This window comes from Rhamphochromis sp. 'chilingali', assembly GCF_963969265.1.
Source record: "Rhamphochromis sp. 'chilingali' genome assembly, chromosome: 3".
Classification (NCBI taxonomy): domain Eukaryota; kingdom Metazoa; phylum Chordata; class Actinopteri; order Cichliformes; family Cichlidae; genus Rhamphochromis; species Rhamphochromis sp. 'chilingali'.
The window spans coordinates 33,140,010-33,161,889 of NC_137931.1; the positions used below are offsets into that span (position 1 = coordinate 33,140,010).

General features: G+C 42.4%; 1 protein-coding gene across 7 annotated transcripts in view; it reads left to right on the forward strand.

Moving 5' to 3' along the window:
• The first annotated feature begins 2,044 nt into the window (after window positions 1-2,044).
• The window catches only part of kif1aa (kinesin family member 1Aa), a 54,324-nt gene continuing 34,488 nt past the window's right edge, over window positions 2,045-21,880 (forward strand). For all 7 annotated transcript variants that reach the window (XM_080877936.1, XM_080877938.1, XM_080877937.1 and 4 more), the window contains exons 1-6: window positions 2,045-2,354; window positions 4,895-5,053; window positions 20,036-20,109; window positions 20,242-20,424; window positions 20,513-20,578; window positions 20,666-20,844. In XM_080877936.1, coding sequence (XP_080734062.1) covers window positions 4,948-5,053; window positions 20,036-20,109; window positions 20,242-20,424; window positions 20,513-20,578; window positions 20,666-20,844 — 608 coding nt within the window. In that variant the 5' untranslated portion in view covers window positions 2,045-2,354; window positions 4,895-4,947. The remainder of the gene's footprint in view (window positions 2,355-4,894; window positions 5,054-20,035; window positions 20,110-20,241; window positions 20,425-20,512; window positions 20,579-20,665; window positions 20,845-21,880) is intronic.

Genomic DNA, 21,880 nt, shown 5'->3' on the forward strand with positions numbered 1-21,880 from the left:
CCCGGTTTGATCCCAGGAGGAGGCACAAGTCTCTTTCAAGGCTGTGTCGACTCAAATATGCAAAGTTACCTGCTGTGGCGACGCCGTGTGAATAAAGGAGCAGCTGAAAGAAGCTTCTTCTTCTTCTCTCATCTCTGTTATCAACCTGATGCTTAAGTATATCCACAAAACATCTCTCTCCAGGTACTTTATCTGCTCTTTTTTCTCTGTTTCTGATTAAATAGTTCTGCTTTAGTCGATATGATTTAGTTTCTCAGTGAAATTACTTAATTATTCTTTATTATTAGTGGTCGATGAAAATAAATTATATGAAGAAGATTCAAATTCGTCATAAGAGCACTAGTAAAGGTTATTAAAGGCATTCTTATGGACTCAGGGGCCTCTTATTTACCACTTTTAGTACCAATTCAGACGAAAACTGAGGTTATTGTAGACAGTCCTAAAATTCTTAGAAATATGGTTTCTGGGCAGATACCTCCAGCAGCACTGAGGGGAATCTTGGAGTCATTTTTCACCACAATATGTCCTTCAATGTACACATTAAGCAAAAATAACTGCTCTCTGTCAACAGTGCTAAATTGTAAACATCCAGTCACTATAACTGCATTTAAAATTCTTCTTCTCACATGCAAAATGTTGAATAATAAGGCCACATCTTATCTTAAACCTTATATTATGTTATAGAGCACTTCACGCTCAGACTGCAGGCTTATTTGTGGATATTTAAAAGTAGAATGGGAGGTACAGGCTTCAGCTGTCAGACCCCCTTTCCTGACAACTCTTAACTAAGAGGATCCAGCTGTGTGGTGTGTGGCGTAAATGCTTTCAAATGTAATAAATAAGGCACTTGTAGAAAAAAATGCTGCTGTGCATATTAAATGGAGTATTTATTTGTCAAATAGGCATACTGTCACTCCTTAATGTAGTCAGTAAATTTGAAAAAATAGAGCTAGAATGATGAGTTTTTGAATTTTCATTCATTCCATCTGATGGAAATTGTGTGTTTATCTGAGTATCTCTCTGAAGCAGACAGTGTTTTTCTGCCTGTAAAAATGGTCCTCTCTCTCAAGGAAAATTTAACTGAAATTTTATTGATCAGTGAAAAACATAATATGACATCAGTGCTTCTTACTGCCATGAGTCAAAATCTCTATATTTTGGGAAAATGCAATTAATATAATTATAAAGCTGAGACTCATTAAGTTCACTTCATGGAACTGAGTCATGGTTGTCAAAAAGTGTCTTAACCTGTGCTTTTCCTGTTTCAGATGTTCTAATCCACAGAACACGGGTGGAATTAAGGTATGACAAATCGTCCAGAAATGATAGTTTTCACATATTTTCATTTTTTTTCAAGAAGCTACATAAAAGTGGAAACTAAAGTGTGGGTTGCATGTCTTAAAAGAATACATACATAGGTGCATGTGCATTTAGCTGCTTCCTTTTCAAAAGGAAGGTCAAAAAACAAACTGCACGTATTGTTTGTTTAGCAATCAACGTTTATTATTTGCTCCAGTAAAATACAGCGACACACTTTAAAACTGCAATGCGGAAACAAAAATCGTTGTCATAAATAAACACATCTCAAGAAAAATAAAAAATTTGGGCCTTATATTGTTGTTTTTTGCCGTTCCCGAGGCCTGGCTCTACTCTAAGAAGCTGTATTGGATGTTTCAGTGAACACTCAGTTTCCATGCGCGGCGACCTGCTTTGTGCCACTTGTCTCCTCTCGGCTTGATGTCCCTGATCTGACCTACTAAACCTTACAAGTACAACACCGTTTGTGTGTCCTCACATGCACTGCTTCCAAAACAATCCTCCAAGTAATCCAGGCTGATTTTACCCCTTGAGAAAAACACTAATTCCCCCGCTATCCGCGAGTTTTACCTTTAATAAAAGGGTTTTCTCTATTACAGCTTTCATAAGAGGTCATAAGCGGGATACTAATCCCACTCCCTGCCTCCGCCTCTCCCTCTCTCTCTCTTCCCACTACTGCATTGATGCTGTTACCTCCCTCGGTGATGATGTCACTGGCTCAGTGGAGCTCGAGCATCCTTGCCAAAGACAGGGAGACAACAGAGCCGTTTTGATCGCTTCGGCCGAACATCCCAAGCTGCCTTTCCGTTTTCCTTGAGTCCCCACTGGCAGTCACGGGTGGAGGAAGAGGAGGTACAGGTACAAGGCACCAGCAGGCGGTGACTTCCTCAGCCCTTCATGGAGAAGGGAAGCTGTTAGCAGGGGCAGTGCCAGACCTGGAGGAGAGCAGCGGAGGTGGTGGTGGTGTCCGCGGAGCTGGACAATAAAACAGACGAGCACGAGAAATAGAGCCAATTCACGTTATTGGCATTGTCGAGGTAGGGCGGCTTTTTTTCAGTGTTTCCATTGTCACAGTGCTGATGCAGTTTTAATGAAGCAGCCTTTATTTACTTAGTGTTAAATCTCCTGGGGAGAGATGGGCTTAGGGTGCGGCCATTGAAGAGGCTGTCATTGTCGGGAAAAAGGCAGCCTAGAGCGATACAGAGGCATTAAAGCTGCTGTCTGACACCAGCTATGTGCTGTTATTTAACTGCGTCTATTTTTAATAAAGAGGCTTTTATTTGTGTGAGCAGGACGGCAGCAATAAATGCACTGTCATTGGGGGAAAGGTGAGGTAGACGTGTGCGCGAAAGTGTTGTGTCATAACGCCAAAAGCTGCTGAAATGACGCAATAAATGATGTTTTTTATCAAGTCAAAATGGTCAGTTTAAGCTTAATAACGACAGTGTCCATGACTTGCGTTTTATGGACCTGCTGCCATCCTGAAAAACAAAGTTGTTTGTTTTTTAAAAGCATTTAATAAATTCACAGTTACCTAATCAATAAGGAAAATTTGCCTAAAGTCTTGTCAAAAACATTATGTGCATTACTTTAGTCTTTGTCACTGGGAAAATGGTGGCCGCCCAGCTGAGCTCCATCATCAGCTGATTGGTGTGTGAGCAGATTATGACCATGGATGTTATGTGGAAAGGGGAAAAAAAGAAGTGGAAATATATTTTCACAAGATGCACAAGTTGCACTGTGACATGATTAATATTTTCCATTTCAGATAACAAAACCAGAGCCGATTTATGGCACACCTTGTACACCATTCGCTCCTTTTCATTTATTAATCCTGATTTTTAGCCTGCAGTCAGTTCACACCTGTTTTGCTGTTGTACTATGTTCCCTGCATGCATCTTGCCAGTGAATCTGTTCAGGTGCCAGCTGGAGAGGATGTACCAGGAATCGGGGTGACACAGCAGATTTACATTCAGTGATGAAAGACAATCTGAGTCACGAACACGCTCTGAGTATTGGTACCAAATCTGACGTGATCCCAAATCTTAGGCATCAGTTGAGTAAAAGAAATGACAGACTCTCTTATTAATATTCATAGCTGTACCTGATGCAGCATCACTGAAATCTAATTGTATCATAGTCAAGCTTATTGATAACCACATTAAAAATTTTGATGAGTCATGTTTGTACTTGATCCACCCACCACACACTAAAATCTATTGAATGTAATTTTTTTGCCTTTTGAGTGACTGCGTAACGAGTCGTTGGTGAAATGGAGCTGCTGAATGGAGCCAGACCCTGGATTTGTGGCTGGTTTCAGTGCCATTGTCATCCAGAGAAACAGCCTGACATTTAGCTGCTGCTGCACTTCTTTTGTTACAGCTTGCTTTATTATCCATTACTCCCCTGGCTGTAGCTGACCATGCATGGTCTTTTCATGTTACAGCCACTCAGCCCTGCCCTATGCTATTGTCCCAGTCTCATCAACCGCAAGATGCAATATTCCAACTTTACAATTTCTAACAAAATAATGCAAAAATAAGACAACATTTGTAATATTATGCAAACAGAGCACATGCTAGAAAAGTCTGCTATGGCATGACGATCACTTATGAACTGATGGATGTTTATAAAACCAGTAAATCTAGTAATAAGGACAGTCGTTCCCGACCTTTTTCATATAACATGCCTCTGTAGGCCTGGGAAATGGACTCAAGTATCCCTTCTTCACAATGTTAAAATTAGAACTGTACTTTTACTAAACTGTATAATAGTTGATATTAAACATGACCAACAATTGAAATAATGAGGTCATCAGGCATTCAAGAAATTCATGTGAGCAGAAAGCTTGATTTTTTTAGATTGATCTGTCATATCGAGGCCCCACCCATTTGCTTTTCACATGCTCTTTTTGCGAGGGGCAGCCAATCAGAAGAATGCTGGCTTATTAGGATACTGGATAAACGTTGATGATTGAGTGATCCCACTCCCTCCGCTGAAAAGTAGTTAAAATACTTTTAGTTGTTTTAACCCTTTAGACATTTTTTATCTAATTTTAAGCTTTCAGCTCCCCATTTATCAGTCGTGTAAGCTGGCCTAACTTTTTGTCTGTGGTTAAGCTTTTTGTCCATTTGACAGTTCATCACTGCATTTTATGTGGTATTAAACATGAACAAAGTTTCAGATAATTGATCGGTGTATGTACAAGTAATCCCTTTGAGCCCACAGCTGTAAACAGTCAGCTTCTTTACCCTTAGATCCTGATGATGTCATCGTGAAGGGATTTGAATTTGAAATATGGCAGAAAATATACTACTAACTATACTCTATGTTTCAGTCTTCCTTCTCTACTCTTTAGTGACTTTATGACTATAACTTATATATTCAGATCACGTATGCATTCCTTTTGCCGTCCTGTTTCTACTGCTTATCCATTACTTTGAATTAGCTGTTAAAATGCTGCTTAAGTTGATTAAGTTGCAGTTTCTGGGTTTCTTGGGGAGTGGTTTGCACATTAGTTTTTAGTTTAGTATTGGCAGCAACTCAGTTGTAATTCATATTCTCCTCCTTTCAACAGACTTGCAGACCGGCATTACAGAAAGCACCCCAAGGTGCTAAGAAGACAGCACCATGGCAGGGGCCTCTGTGAAGGTGGCGGTGCGGGTCCGCCCCTTCAATTCTAGGGAGATTGAGAAAGATAGCAAACTGATCATTCAGATGTCTGGAAACACCACTAGTAAGTACTCTAACTAGGATTTTTTCATAGAACTGTGGTTTTACTGAAAAAAGTGCATGTTTTTTTATTATCTTCGAGGCTGACTTATACAGTGAAGTAAAACTGTAATTAAGTCTGACAGATGTTTGCTTAACCTGGGGGAGGCTTCTTCTTCCACAAGGCATTAAGCACAAGGTTTTCCAGCTGTAGCTCACCTCGACCTTTAACCTTTCTGTGCGGTTGGATTACTGAACCATTAATTTCCTCTGTACATGTAAGGCGTATTTCAAGACACATCAAATTAGCAACATTTTATAGAGACTCAGACTCAGTTTCTGTGGGAGCAAACCTTTTTCCTGCCTCAGACAAAATGTGATCTAACTGAACTTGTTTGAGACAATATGTAATTACTGCAGGGTCCACCTTTTCAGCAGCTAAACCGAGCAAGCAGTGAAGGATTTAGCACATCACCAGCTTTGCAAATCAGTTGAACATCACGTGTTAGGCGACATAAGCTTCTCATTTATTTTGTAGAAGTCCTGCTATTTATGAATACAGATTAAAAATTATTCCTTCTTCACCATTTTATAATTAATCTTTCTGTTCAAGTATATGCAGTGAACAATTTTGTTATAATCCAAAACCAGCCACATTAATTTTCCTAGGAAACCTGCTCTGTAAGTTTCCTTCACTTTTAAAAAAACATGTACTTAAGAGCAGCACACATTCATAGATTTAACAGAGGACTGAGCGAAGAGACTGGAAAGACACTCGATATGTAGTCTGCTTAGCAAGGTAAAGCCGTTTGTCAATAATTGATGAGACTTCCTAAAATATTTACCGTTTGGCCTAATTTAGGCATCTCCCTCCTCCCTGCTCATGTCACGGGTGACTACATAACGAGCTGGGTGGCCTTTCTGGGCCGTCATATTTTTATGTGGGATGGTGTTTAAGAACTCGTTTGAAATTTTTTACTGTACAGTAGGAGTGATGTTACTTCGTTTGGCTTCCTTCTCTGTTTCTATGGCAGTGAACAATAAGTGTTTGCCTACTTCAGCAGTGTAAACATAGACCAGAGGTACCGGAGTCCATTGGGAATAAACTGGCAGCGTGTGGAGTGATAAAAAGTCCTTGAAGATGTACTGTTTTAAGCCATCTGTGAATTTGATTTTTAATCACACAAATCCCTTTTTTATGTTTTTATCCATGACATTATCCACACACATGTAAATTTAAAACACTTCACGAACACTGCCATCATTGTGTAACACTGTTTAATGCTTGTCTTAAAAAGTGCTTTACAGTAAATTGCTTTGCAAAGATCACAAAAATCAACTAGTCGAACGAATACCAGGGTCTCACACTTAAGCTAGAAATCATTTAAACCAAGAAATAATCAGGTTTATAACTTTCCTGAGGAGGTTTATTCCATAGGTTTTGGCCCACAAATTCTCTGTCTCCTTGAGATTTCAACGGCACCTCTGGTTCAGATAAAACAATCGTGGTGATAGCTTTGGTCTTGGTTCTAATACAGCGATCTACTTTAATCTAGTATAACACAGGTTACTGAAAAAGGTATAGTCAGACCTGCATGTGGGCAAATATGGAAGCATTTGTGTTTGATTTGTCTAATTCTGATCAGAAATTTAAGACGACCTTCTAACAAAGTGGCTGCTGCTATGAGCTAGATCTGATGTCCAGCCCACAGGAGCTGCAGCTTGAAATAATGCACTGCTCAAAAACCAAAGCAAGTGCTAATAAATTAGATCAGAATCAGAATCAGAATCAGAATACTTTATTGATCCCTGGGGGAAATTATTTTTTGTTACAGTGCTCCATTTTAAACCAACATTAAGACAAGACAGACAATACGCTAACTAAGAATAGTACAATATATACATATATATACATACATACATACATAAGTCACTTATAAATAAATATTTGGAAAAGAAACATGTGTAGTTGTAGCAGCAAACAGTGTGTTAAGTGGATGCGTTGTACAGGGAGATGGCCACAGGCAGGAATGATTTCCTGTGTCGTTCAGTGGTGCTTTTCGGTAATCTCAGTCTCTCACTGAACGAGCTCCTGTGACTGACCAACATGTCATGGAGTGGGTGGGAGGTGTTATCCAACATTGTCTTTATCTTGGACAGCATCCGCCTCTCCGACACCACCTTGAGGGAGTCCAGCTCCATCCCCACAACATTGCTGGCCTTACGGATCAGTTTATTAAGTCTGTTGGCATCTGCGACCCTCAGCCTGCTCCCCCAGCATGCAACAGCATAGAGGATCGCACTGGCCACCACAGACTCATAGAAAATCCTCAGCATTTTCTGGCAGATGTTGAAGGACCTCAGTCGCCTCAAAAAATAGAGACGACTCTGGCCCTTCCTGTAAAGTGCTGTGGTGTTTTTAGCCCAGTCCAGTTTATTGTCAATGTGTACTCCAAGGTATTTATAGTCCTCCACAATGTCAACACTGATAGATGAATGCAATATGAGTTTTTGTAGCAGAGGCTTGCTTCTGTTGTTCTCCAGCAGAAAGAAATAATGGGGGATTTTCAGCCACCTGCCCTATAAAGTTTATTAAAACCACAGTGGGGCTTGCAATAAATATATGCAGTATGCTTTCTGAATTTCATATTGTGTTGATGCGTTAATCTGGAAAAAGATACACATTAATTCATTTATTCTTACATATTAAAAGGAAGTCACCACTTTATGTCATATATAGGTGTGAATTTATCATATTTCTCTTTCAGTTATTTTTCCTAAAACCCAGACATTAAACATCCTGTCAACACTTTTAAGAAGCTTCACGTTTTTCAGATGCACAAAGCTGCTTTCAGTGAGACTGCCGGTCTTTCAGTGGAGCAGATTGTTCTCTTCCAAACTGAGTCAATAGCTCTGGATGTGGGCTGGAGGATGTGAGCAGGCTGATGTCATGAAAAAGCCCATTGGTTGCAGTGTCTGGAGGGGATAGAGAATCGGGGTATAAATGCCCCCTTGTCTCTGTGTAGTCTGGGTTGAAGAAAGGGAAAAGACGAAGGAGTTCTGGATTTTGTGTGTGTGTGTGTGTGTCTCTCGCTTCTTTGTGCTCCCTGACATTCATGTGTGGGTCAATAGCCCAGTTCCCACAAAGCAGGAGAATGGCAGTAATCTTGTTGTCTGATAGAAGTTCCCTCCCACGCCGACCTTAATTAAGATGCAGGGGAAAGACCTGAAGGAATAAGGGGCCTCGCTTTAGAAGACTACTTGCTGCAAATACTCTGTAGATTTCTGTTAATTTTGCTGCAGAAAAGTTATGAAGACATCAAAATTTTCACCATCGCAACATAACAGTTAGTAATATATGCAAAAGCAAGAAATCTAATCAGGTATATGAGTGTAGATGCATTACTTTAACATGCATTTGGTGGTTTCTTTCACATGTGTTCATGCATTATATCCCATTTGGACTACATTCTAAAAAAAAAAAAAAAAAAAAATTGCAGTTTCTCATTCAAGTAGCATGAGCTTAGCAGTGCGCTGCACTAAGGATATGAATTGCATATTGGAATTGGCTGCAGCCTAAACCTTGATGCTCTTTCTGTCATGAATCGCTGTGCGGCAGGCAGGAGTTGGACCCAAAATGCAGGACTCAGACTCGGGGAGGTGAACTCAAAACACAGCTTTATTTGCTGGTAGAACAAACATACAAAACTAGACTAAACTGGGAAACCATAAACTAAGAACTCACAGGGAGATCCACACACACAGCATGAGGGACGACGCGACACTGACTCAGAGAAACACAGGGTTTAAATACACTGGGAAGTAACGAGGGGAATGAGACACAGAAGGAGGGCACAGCTGGGAGAAATCAGGACTGACGAGACAAGCAAAGCAGGACGCATTCACATGAGACACGGACCATCAAAGTAAAACAGGAAGTATCACACAGAGACGCGAACTTGACACAGTGGAGACAGCAACTAAGAAATACAGAGACATAAACCATAAGGCAGAGGTCTAAGAACCAAAATACACAGGGAAATACTCAGCTGGGAACACAAGAGACTAGACTAGAGAGAGTAACAAAAAACCAACCATGAGAACATAATGCACAATGCAGAGTGACAGAAAACAAGAAACTCAAACATGCAAAGACACACAATTACACAGAACAGAGGGGACACAGAGAGACATGAAGGGCAAGGGATCAAAACTAGAAGCCATAGAATAAATCACACACACAAGTACAATAATACAAAAATCACAAAGAACTAAAAACGCTGGGTCAGGAGACCCAGGACCGTGACAGTACCCCCCCCCCTCAAGGGCTGGCTCCAGACAGCCCAAACACAGAAAAACAAAACCAAACAGAAAACAACCCAGGGCGGGCGGCGGGGGCCCAGGACGGAGGGCTCGGAACAGAAAACAAAAGAAGAGCACAGCAAACACCGGAGCCCAAGAAAACAACCCAAACACAGAGCAGTTCAGGGGGCCGGCCGTGCGCAAGGCAACGGCGGCGACGTGGAAACAGTTCAGGAGGCCGGCCGTGCGCAAGGCAACGGCGGCGACGTGGAAACAGTTCAGGAGGCCGGCCGTGCGCAAGGCAACGGCGGCGGCGAAGGAGACAACGGAGCAGTTCAGGAGGCCGACCGCGCGGAAGGCAGCGGCGGCTCTCCAGTGTTAGGCGTGCTGGCCATGGCCCGGTGGGCACAGGACCAGTCGAGGCAGGACCAGGCGACGACGGGGCCGGACCAGGCGACGACGGGGCTGCAGCAAGCGAAACAGAAGCCAAAGACGAAGCTGGGCCAGACGAGGACGAAGACTCTGAGGCCGGGCCAGACGAGGACGAAGACTCTGAGGCCGGACCAGACGAGGACGAAGACTCTGAGGCCGGACCAGACGAGGACGAAGACTCTGAGGCCGGACCAGGCGGAGCTGCAGAGGCTGCGGCTGGACCAGGCGTAGCAGAAGCACAGGCAGAGGCTGGCCCAGGCGTAGCAGAAGCACAGGCAGATGCAGCCGGACCAGGCGACGACGAGGCGGTCGCAGGTGGCGGCTGGACAGGCTCCTCGGGCCCTCCAGCGGAGACAGGAGGCTGAACGGGCCCCTCGGACCCTCCAGCTGACGAGGCGGGCGGCTGAACGGGCCCCTCAGACCCTCCAGCGGAGACGGGAGGCTGAACGGGCCCCTCAGACCCTCCAGCGGAGACGGGAGGCTGAACGGGCCCCTCGGACCCTCCAGCGGAGACGGGAGGCTGAACGGGCCCCTCGGACCCTCCAGCGGAGGCTAAAACAAAGCCAACAGGCATGAAGTCCTCTGGCGGACATGAGGACAACTGGCGCTGCACTGAGCACTGACTCTGCCCAGGCAATGCGAACATGGTGCAGTTCTTAGGGGGCTGCTTAAACTTCAGGGGTCCAGAATCAGCTGGGGACTGAGACCTAGCCTCTGGGGAAGCCCTGGAGTGGCCAACTGTGCCAACGGCGGCTAAACCATGAAAAGTACCCTGAGTAGAAATCAAGTTACCTCTCTGCATGGAGTGAATGAGCAAAACTGGCGACACAGGAGACTGAGCAGAGAGAGGCTGCTGGGCAGCTAACTGAGCTACTGGAGACACGGGTGAGAGTGGGAGCTGAGCTACTGGAGACACGGGTGAGAGCGGGAGCTGAGCTACTGGAGACACGGGTGAGAGCGGGAGCTGAGCTACTGGAGACACGGGTGAGAGCGGGAGCTGAGCTACTGATGGTGGTGAAGTAGATAACTGCACGGGAGACTGAACTGAGGGCGTCTGCACTGGCACAGGGGACTGAACTGATGTCTGTTGTAACGGAGGTGGTGAGAGCGGAGTAGGCAGGGGAGTTGATGACTTCACAGGAGAATGAACCAGAGGTGAGTGCACAGGAGACTGAGCTAGAGGTGGTAGTGATAGTTGAGGGGAAAGTGGAGCTGGTGATTGAGTGGATGACTGTGCTAAGGGATGCTGCACTGGGGACACTGGAGACTGCACTGGGGACACTGGAGACCAGAGGTGGGACCAAGTCATTGTTTTGCAAGTCTCAAGTAAGTCTCAAGTCTTTATCCTCAAGTCTCAATTCAAGTCTCAAGTAATGTCAGGCAAGTCAGAGTCGAGTCTCAAGTCACTGGTGTAAAAGTCCGAGTCAAGTCACAAGTCTGAAACTTTGAATTTCAAGTCCTTTCGAGTCTTTAAAAAAAAAAAAAAACAACGAAAAAATAATGTTGCAGTTATATGCTAAATGTAAATATTAGACCATGTAATTTTAAAATCTGTGTTTTTCTCAACACATGACAAAATAGTTAACTTAGAAAATATACACAAATTGTGAAATTGCACCTCTTTAAAATGCAGCTCAATTAAACCTAGCTCCAAGAATAGTTTTCACCGACAGTTCTGAGATAAGCTGCATGTCATTCTTGGATGCGGTTGTAGGACCAGCTTTAAAATCGCATGACAAAAATATCATACACATTAAAAAAAACTGTATCACCAACGTAGCCTGGACAACATTTGCTAGTTAGATGAAGTCAGCTATCTCATCGTAGCATATTTATATGCATATTTATAATCATACGGTTCTTGGAGTGAGTGCATACACTCATGAAGTTTAGTAACTTCAGGTCACTGCAACAAGCCCAGGTACAGTTTACCGACAGATGGGTGCAGGACCTTGAAATGCACCGTGTAGAACGAAAGACCATCGTACGTATCATAAGTTTACCAGTCTCACAAATCGTCGTCATAAATACACATTCGTTAACTGTTTATTAATAGGACCTTTGAGCTCAACGGTAATTAATTAGTAGTGGAAATAATTTCTGGTAGCATCACAGAAATGTAGCAGTGACAATAATATTGTATGCTGTAATCGTACTGGGCAATTAGTGATACAAAAAACCTGTTTTATCCTGTGAATAAAAGTATATGTTTTTGTCAATGTACCATAATAACAGAAGCGAAACGCAATATTGTGTCAGGACAATTCACTATTTATGCACAATAAATAAAGGAGCATAGCGCGACAATTTCTGTTCAGCGCCAGACTTGCTTGTAACCTATATCACCAATTATGTTATGAAAATGACGTATTAACTACTAAAAAACACTGACCTTTGTGTAAATGCTTGGAGCAGACTAACCTGTGAGCTGGAGGGTTCTGGGACGTTATATTTGACCTTTGAATGGCTGCAATCCAGGCCATCCGTCGCCTCTTTGTTACTTCGGAAACATGGCTCGAACAATTTCTCTTCAACGAGGTAATCCGATAACAACCGATCTCTTTACCCGTCGGCTTCCCGTGGCTGTCATGCGACCGGCTATTGCAGTTAATAATACAACAGCTTCTTGTGTTTCTTTTTATCGCTGTATAACTGATTTTAATTGAAAGCCTGCGTGCGCTAGTACCGCTTGCCACGAGTTCCCAGAATCCTTTGCGGTTCTACCCGTGAATGACGTCACATTTTCAATCTCTATATAATATGCATGTTAAATTTTATATTTGGGGTAAAATATCAAGTCTTTTCAAGTAAACCGGTTCATGTCCAATTCAAGTCCCAAGTCATTGGTGTAAAAGTCCAAGTCAAGTCACAAGTCTTAGAACATTTTTTCAAGTCAAGTCTAAAGTCATAAAATTAATGACTCGAGTCTGACTCGAGTCCAAGTCATGTGACTCGAGTCCACACCTCTGCTGGAGACTGCGCTGGGGACACTGGAGACTGCGCTGGGGACACTGGAGACTGCGCTGGGGAAAGCAGTGATGGTTGTAGTGGAGGTGTGACGGGTGGAGGAGTGGCTGAAGTGGCTGCGGGTCGGGCGGCTAGTGGCACAGCTATAGAGCATATTAACGGCAGGGCTATGGGTTGAATGTCTGACTGAGTAGCAGCCTGAATGGCTGGGTGTAGTGATGGTGGTGGTGGAAGGGAAACAGGTGGTAGTGTGGATGACGGAACTAAGGGCGACTGAGTGGCAGACCGAACTGATGACTGAAGCGATGGTAGAGGTGAAAATGGAGCGTGTGGTGGAGTTAATGGCTGTGCTAGCGGGGACACAGGAGATGGAGCTAGCGCTTCTGGCTGGGCAGCTAAGTGAAAAAACACAGCCCCGGAATAAACAGTCCCAAAGTCAGGAAACTCTTGATTGTCCCTTCCACTCACCACAGCTGGCAACTCAGACGTCTCGGGGTCTGGCTGTGGCGGTGGGTGTCGGCGGCGTGAATGCCGTTTTCTTCGGGAAGCCGGAGGTGCGGTGATGGAGGAAACTGGCAACGACGGAGAGATCACGGCCGGCTCCTCATCCTCCGACCACATTGCTGCGAGAAAAGCAGCGGGTGAGTGACAGTCAGAGTGGAGGGTGGATGGAGAGGAGTCCAGTGGCAGCGGCGTGGAAACGTTTCCCGATTGTGGCGGTCGCTGTTGCGGTATGACGAGCTCGCGAGCTTGTACTGTCTCCTTGGCTTTCTGCAGATTGGACAGTAGGCCCGAAAATCCTGAGAGCTCGCGAAGATGGGGATTCCCCTTGAGAATTGCCTCGATGGCGTTTATCCCAATGGACATTGCTTTAATGTCCGAGGCATGGGAAACTCGCTCCCACAGGCTGAAGATGCGGGCCAAATCGCTTTCCCGGGAGGAGCCTGCTGGGTCCATGTCTGGTCGCGTCGTACTGTCATGAATCGCTGTGCGGCAGGCAGGAGTTGGACCCAAAATGCAGGACTCACAGACTCGGGGAGGTGAACTCAAAACACAGCTTTATTTGCTGGTAGAACAAACATACAAAACTAGACTAAACTGGGAAACCATAAACTAAGAACTCACAGGGAGACACAGGGAGATCCACACACAGCATGAGGGACGACGCGACACTGACTCAGAGAAACACAGGGTTTAAATACACTGGGAAGTAACGAGGGGAATGAGACACAGAAGGAGGGCACAGCTGGGAGAAATCAGGACTGACGAGACAAGCAAAGCAGGACGCATTCACATGAGACACGGACCATCAAAGTAAAACAGGAAGTATCACACAGAGACGCGAACTTGACACAGTGGAGACAGCAACTAAGAAATACAGAGACATAAACCATAAGGCAGAGGTCTAAGAACCAAAATACACAGGGAAATACTCAGCTGGGAACACAAGAGACTAGACTAGAGAGAGTAACAAAAAACCAACCATGAGAACATAATGCACAATGCAGAGTGACAGAAAACAAGAAACTCAAACATGCAAAGACACACAATTACACAGAACAGAGGGGACACAGAGAGACATGAAGGGCAAGGGATCAAAACTAGAAGCCATAGAATAAATCACACACAAGTACAATAATACAAAAATCACAAAGAACTAAAAACGCTGGGTCAGGAGACCCAGGACCGTGACACTTTCATAGGCAGCAGGAAGTGAATAGAGTAGTTTAAAAGCCTGTGGGAAAACAGCCATGATTCTCACTTGGTTTATGACCTTGTTAACCACTGTTATGGTGACTTTATGGTCTGATTGCTATTTTAAATTGTTCTTTAGTGCATCATAATGGTGATCTAAATCATCATCTCCATTAGAGTAAAATAGACACCAAAGCAGGGTATTCTTTAAAGCCTCAGCTCAGCCCACAAGCGTTGTCCCTTGTTTCAAAGACGATAACGACAAACTTGAACTTAAAAACAGGGGTGAAATTCCCAGTATTCCCCATTCTATTTATTATTCAACATTGTGACTTTTTCCGGTAACAGTATATCTAACATCTAACGTCTTTTTGAGAGAAATTGTGGATTCATGCCTTTTCTTCATCTGTGTAGTAAAAACCCTCATTACCATAATGATTACTGCTCTTTTATGTAAAAGTGCGTCATGCAAAGACTCATTTGACAGTCAGACTTCATAAACTCAGATATAAATCAGCAAACAGCTGCTGCGGCTGAATATAGTATCTACGTGGCTTTCCTCCAGTCCCTGTCAGTGAGTTCATATCCCCTCTTTCAGACCTGCTGACGCAACCACATTTCGTCTTCTATTGACTGGGGCAGGTCAGCCGTGACAGTCCTGAGCAGCATCACTCAGTCACAATTATGAAGACCTAGCAGCTATGACAAAGACAAACATGGAATGTGCAGTAAAAGGATACTGAAAACATGACAGAAGGGCAACTGAAATTAACCTCGAGCAGATAATCGCTGCTATAATTAGGAAAAAGACGAGGAACGTGGGCGTTCCTGACAGATACAGTGATGAGTGGAGGCATTTGATAAAGTGGGAAACTTTAAAACTGGGCCACCTGATCAGCATGAGCAGTACTATTTTCAGTCACGGTTACGTAAAAAGATTATTTGATGTTATTAGGGAAATATTAGGAAAATATAAAACATATGGAATGCTCAAAATTGGAATACAGTGTAGTGGTATTCTTTCATAATACACAGCTATAAGAATACATTGTTGCGAGTACATTTTAAGGTGGTAAACATTTGCAAAAAGATTAAACAAAAACAGTAAACAGTAATTAATTTTTTTGCCCAATAAGTCCTTCATTTTAAAATTCATAGAATAAATGTTTATAAAGACATATAGATTCAACATTGTAAATATAGACTGTTAATGCAAATCATACACTGTTGTTTTAATAAATCAAATTACATTAACTTAAAATATTTTGTTATCACATGCCGGTTTTTACAGTTCAGTTAATTACCTCCATGCAAAAACTGAATTAGAAACAGCTTTTATTGAGGTATTTGGGTATTTAGAACACTGAAAAAAAAAAGATCAGCAGTTTCTCCGTCTTCATACATTTTTAATATTTGATTACCAAGATATCTTATGTGTATAGTAAAGATGAATGGCAGTGGCCCTGGTGTATACTTTATGTTGATAAATGTATCGATTGGGCTTTTACTTCAAAACACTCCAGACGTGGTGACTAAGACGGAAGAAAATGAACTGCTCGCTTTTCTCGTCTAATTGTCTGCACTTAATGATGGGTCATCAATTAAATCTACAGCTAAAAATTAAAAAGTGCTTCCATCATAAAAAGGGAAGATAGATGGCAAAAGTGGATACGGCAAGGGTTGAAGGAGGTCTCCTCTGTGTGCTTGAAATGACGCAGAAACTGTCCTATGGTGGAGAGATAAGCGATGATCACTGGATGAGATACCTCAGCTATTGATCTTAAACACTCAGTCCTGCTCCCGTGTCTCACTGCAGCCCTCATATATGGTCGGTTACTAAATTAGTTTCAACAATTACTCAGTCAGAAATTCTCTTTTTGTTTGTGGCTACTTTCAGAAAAACGTTTCATTGCAAATAAAAACCTTACATGCATTTAACAAGCTTGGTTAGGATAGTATAAAAGAAGTCTGTACCCGTGCAGTCCGCAAAGGCGGTACCCGGTACTTCCGCTCTGATGGTAATTCGTGCTGCCAGTCACCACCACTCCAAAGTAATTACCTTATCTGAATGCAAGACACTCTTGTATTCTGTGCTTAAGTAGGGATGCAGAGGGCTCATCTTGTATGAATCACAGCGCTGTTGAAGATGAGTACGTTTAGAGAGGATGTCATATAGCGAAGGCTTCTGGGCAATAATGAAATCTTGGTTTTTTGTGTTTTTTTTAATTTTAGGGGTTTGATAAAGCAGCACGGTGGCACGGTGGTTAGCACTGTTGCCGCACAGCAAGAAGGTCCTGAGTTCAATTCCACCATCAGGCCGGGGTCTTTCTGTGTGGAGTTTGCATGTTCTCCCCGTGTTTGCGTGGGTTCCCTCCGGGTACTCCGGCTTCCTCCCACCGTCCAAAGACATGCAGCTTGTGGGGATAGGTTAATTGGATAATCCAAATTGCCACTAGGTGTGAATGTGAGTGTGAATGTGAGTGCGAATGGTTGTCTGTCCATGTGTGTTGGCCCTGTGACAGACTGGCGACCTGTCCAGGGTGTACCCCGCCTCTCGCCCTATGACAGCTGGGATAGGCTCCAGTGCCCCCCACGACCCTGAAAAGGATAAGCGGAAGCGAATGGATGGATGGTTTGATAAAGTAGTTCATGTCTCCTTTCAGTTATTTACCGAGTGAGTGAATCCAGAGTTTGTAAAAGCAGATCAGCGTTTTCTGTCAGAATGGACAGTTTCCTGATTGTGTAATATTTAGGTAATATTTACTATACACCCAGTTAAAAGCAATAAGTAATGTGACTACTAATACTGCTTAGTGAAATATGTCAGAAAAGGAAATTACTGCATAATAAAAGATGCAACACAGAATAAGCTGCAGTGAAGCAGCACAAACTCCTTCGCTGCTACGTAGGAACTGTCTTTTGTTTCGGTAACCCTAACCCTTTTTTAAAATTTGTAACCCTTTTTTAACCCTTATTTAAATAAGAAGTAAATGTAGAGAGATTAGTAATCTCCTTTGGGAGAGCATCCTGTTTCAGATAGGCAGCATTAGCAGAGCATGTTTTCCGATGGTGGGAGAAGCCGGAGATTCTGGAGAATATCCGCACAGACGGGCACAACATGTTTGTGTGACAGAAGCAGCACAGGCAACAGTGCTAAACATTAATAATAATTAGTGAGCAGTCTAGATTTGTGATGGTCAGCAGCAAGATACGATGATGATAAGATGAATGAGGATTATTTTTTAACTTTCAGCCAGGTTTACCTTTAACCAAAACTAAGCAGGCCAAAAATCCTAAAACATTGTGGAAAGGTGAAAAATGGACAAAAGAAGAACATATTTCTTTAAAACTCAATATTTTAAGTGTATTGACGTTGATTGAAGATCCTCTCTTCAAATGTCCTTATGGTTCTCGAAATTGTTTCTGTTAGCAGCGAATACAGACTACACTGCTTGGATAAGTATGGCAAATATGAGGACTGTAGTACATCTATGTTCATATCTGGCCTTCTTCCAGAGTACCAGGATGAGTCACGGCCAGTAAGTGAAGTCTCATCTCTTAGTCATGGCGAGGATTAGATCTGAAATCTGAAACCCAAGTCAGCCACACTGGCCTATATTTCATAGCTGGGAACAGTAGCAGTGTAGAGAGGAAATAAAACTGTGTACACTTACTTGAGCTCGTACTTAGCTCTGGGCCTTTTCCTCTTTTATCGACCGCATCTGCATTAGTAGAGAAAATGGTCTGGAGCCCAGGGAGCAGGGAGGAAGCATCATGTTGGCACCAAGACCAAATGAGATATGTGGGCACACCAACATGTGGAGTAGTATTCATGCCAAAAACAAAAAACAAACTAATCTCGATTTCATTGTGTCTGCTGAGTTTGGACAAATCAGGGTGAAACTGTTTGATGCACAGAAAAAAAAAAATCTCAAGAAATACTCTTTATTAGATGTTTTTGCAGAAAAAAGATAATTTGTGTATCTAATATTTTACGTTGTGTTTATATTGTAATGTCTACGAATGAAAAACAAGCACAATAATATTATCAAAAGGTTTTACGTGTAACTTGAAATATTGCTTTCCCCAAAAATGTGTTTTTCCACAAGTTAAATCTATAAAAAGCTGTAATTAGTCCTTTGGTTCGAAGTGCAAAACCTTTTCCACTCAAAATACTTTAAATACTCTATGCTTTATTTTTGAAACCAGTGTATCATCATCATGTCGATCAGGCCTCGGGGCAGACATCCTTAACATGACGTTAGATTAGCCATCAGTACGATATGATTTAATTATAAATCACTGTTTAACTGGATTTTCTTGAGTTGTCGTCATTCTGGGGATCAGACTGTTAGTGCTTATTCCAAAATCAAATTTTGGCTGCAGAGATGTCTGCCTTCTCTTGAATGTAATGAAAATGTAAAAATCTGGTGTATTTTGGTGCTCAAAACTTGAAAAAAAAATGCATTTAAATAACTCAACATCTCTTATTAAAAATATTGAAATACTTATTTTTAAAAAAAATCACAGCTTTTGATGTGAACAGTGTCATGTAGGAACTATCCTTTCCACCATCTTCAATGACCAACATCAGCTGAGAGGAAACTCCATTAATATTTAAACCCGGCCTGTCTTCATGAGAAGATGCATGTTTCCTACTTCCTGCACAAAATCTTCACAATAAGGTTTTGGCACTTTTTTTGAGTAACTACATCATGAAACATTGAGTATTTCAGATGTATTTTTTCTTTGTTTATTCCGTTATATTTAACAGAAACCAGGCATCTCTGCAGTCAATATCTCGAAAACTGGGCAACCTTCACCAAAACAGTCTGGATGAAAAAAAAAGCAATTCAATCTGGAGGGAAAAAATGATTTAGGGCGAATTGTCCCTTTAATCTGGGATGAAGTTATACGCTATAACTTCGCTATAACAGTGAATACACTGTTTAATGGGGAGAAGGCATTTCCTGTTTGAGTACCGAGATGGATGCTTAAATAGCTCATGGAGGATTTGTGATTTACAGAACAGCTGGCAGACACAGGAAGACATAAAAGCATATAGACACTTCACTGGCCTTCTGGGAAGACTGAAAGTTATAACACTGACAAAGGTGGAATTTATTGGAGGGCTACCAAAGGTCAGCGGAGCCTGACAGATTACAGCTAAAAGCGGCTGGTTGTTTCAAGCTGTATGCTGTTGAAAGATGAGCTGAGCGCAAGGTGTCCTAGAAAAGTCCTGACAGGTAACAAAATAACTGGCCTTTTTGCCTGTTTCTCAACTGGTTTACCTCATTGACTGGCTGACGGTGTGTGACCTCAGCCTTTGATTTAACAAATATTGGATTTTATACTTTGACATGGTCTCCAATGCCTTCTGTTTGGTCCTCTTCTGGATGAAGTGTTCCAATGTGATGCGTTTCTGTAATGAATTTATGTAGGCCAAGCCCAATAACTTAATCCCAAAGGTAGCTGTTGGTGCAGAAAGGAGAGGTGACTGAAACCTTTCCAGCTCTACTAGCACAACATGATACTAACCCAGCTCAGATCCAGTTTCACATGGGTGGTTCTCACCCTCCCTCTGACCCATGTTCCTTGTCCTGTCTTTCAGCCATCATCAACCCTAAGCAGGCCAAAGACAACAAGAGCTTCAACTTTGATTACTCCTACTGGTCTCACACTTCGGTAAGTCATCCGTGCACCCCCGGAGCCCAAACACAACGCATCCACATATTTTCATCAGTTTTGGATATATTTGTTCAAGCCTTACAAGACATTTTTAGTCTTAAATGACCAATTATTGATCTCTGTCCACAGCCCGAAGATGTCAATTATGCATCGCAGAAGCAAGTGTACAAAGACATCGGAGAGGAAATGTTGCTTCATGCCTTTGAAGGCTACAACGTCTGCATCTTTGCATATGGTCAGACGGGTGCAGGCAAGTCCTACACCATGATGGGGAAACAGGATGTGAAGGATCAGCAAGGAATTATTCCCCTGGTACTGACACACTTTGATTAATTTAACAGGGCACATAATAAATTAAATAATTTATCTTTTTGCGGATTATTATGTTTTCCTCTTCCAGCTGTGTGAAGACCTTTTTACAAAGATAAATGATAATACAGACAACAGCATGTCCTACTCTGTAGAGGTGAGTGTGGGCGCCCCTCCTGTTTATACAGTGGATTCAGACCTCACATCTGTTATAAATGTTCAATCAACTGTCAATTTGAAACAGGTAAGCTACATGGAAATCTACTGTGAGCGTGTGCGGGACTTGCTGAACCCAAAAAACAAAGGGCACCTGCGTGTGCGAGAGCATCCTCTAATGGGACCTTATGTGGAGGACCTGTCCAAGCTGGCTGTCACCTCCTACAATGACATCCAGGACCTGATGGATTCTGGCAACAAGGCTAGGTAATGTAGTCAACTATTTCTCGAGTCTCAGGAAAAGGCAGTGAACCACAGGAGGAGTGCTAAGTTAGCACGTTAGCTTAGCAAGTAGCGTAAACTGCCATAAACTGTGTGAGTGCAACACTAAGGACACATATACCCAGTGTTGCCAACTTAGCGACTTTGTCGCTATATTTAGCGAGTTTTCGGACCCCTTAGCGAATTTTTTTCTAAAAAAAAGTCGCTAAAAAAAGACGTGAAAGCCCGTATTGCTTTTACTCTCAACAAGCAGCGGGTGCTGTAACGCAGTCAGTTCTTCTTTTACTCTTTTACTCTTATGCTGTTTTGTGGATCACAAGGTTTAAAACTACTTATAAACACATAAACACAAAGTAACTCCACCAGAGTGCCTATTTCGGGTCACTTTTGCCGGTCCAAGCCCGGGTAAAGGAGCAGGGTTGGAATTGTGACATTAAAAAAAACAATAATTGCTAAAAGAAATTTAATTTGTAGTTCTAAATAAACTCTAAATGCATTTAGGACGTTTTTTACTCACTTTATGTCTCTTCCACGATGTTATTTCTCTCTCCAACAACATAGGTTACAATTAGATAAGCATGACCAATTATGCAAATTAGGCGATGACGTCATTTAGCGACTTCTAGCGACTTTTAGGACAACCAATAGCGATTTTCCTTACTGAGGAGTTGGCAACACTGCATATACCTGCCAATTAACAACAAAATAGAAGCACAAACTTGTTAAGCGAGCTGTTCCTCACAGCAGGGCTGATTATTCAACAGATATTTACATAAAAATGTTCCAAAAGGTACAAAGACCACAAACAGGGTTGGAAGATGCAGTTCAGTAGCGACTCCAGTTAATAGAAGTTAAAGCAATAAGTTATATAACAGTTTACCACATGGACAGTTGTTATGGAGGCTGGTTTTCTGGACACATGTTTCTGTTGTGATATTGCATTTTAACATTGCAGTCTATGTGGATTAACTCACTTTTGAAGGAAGTTTAAAGTGGCTGTTTGGGGAACTGCAAATTCTAT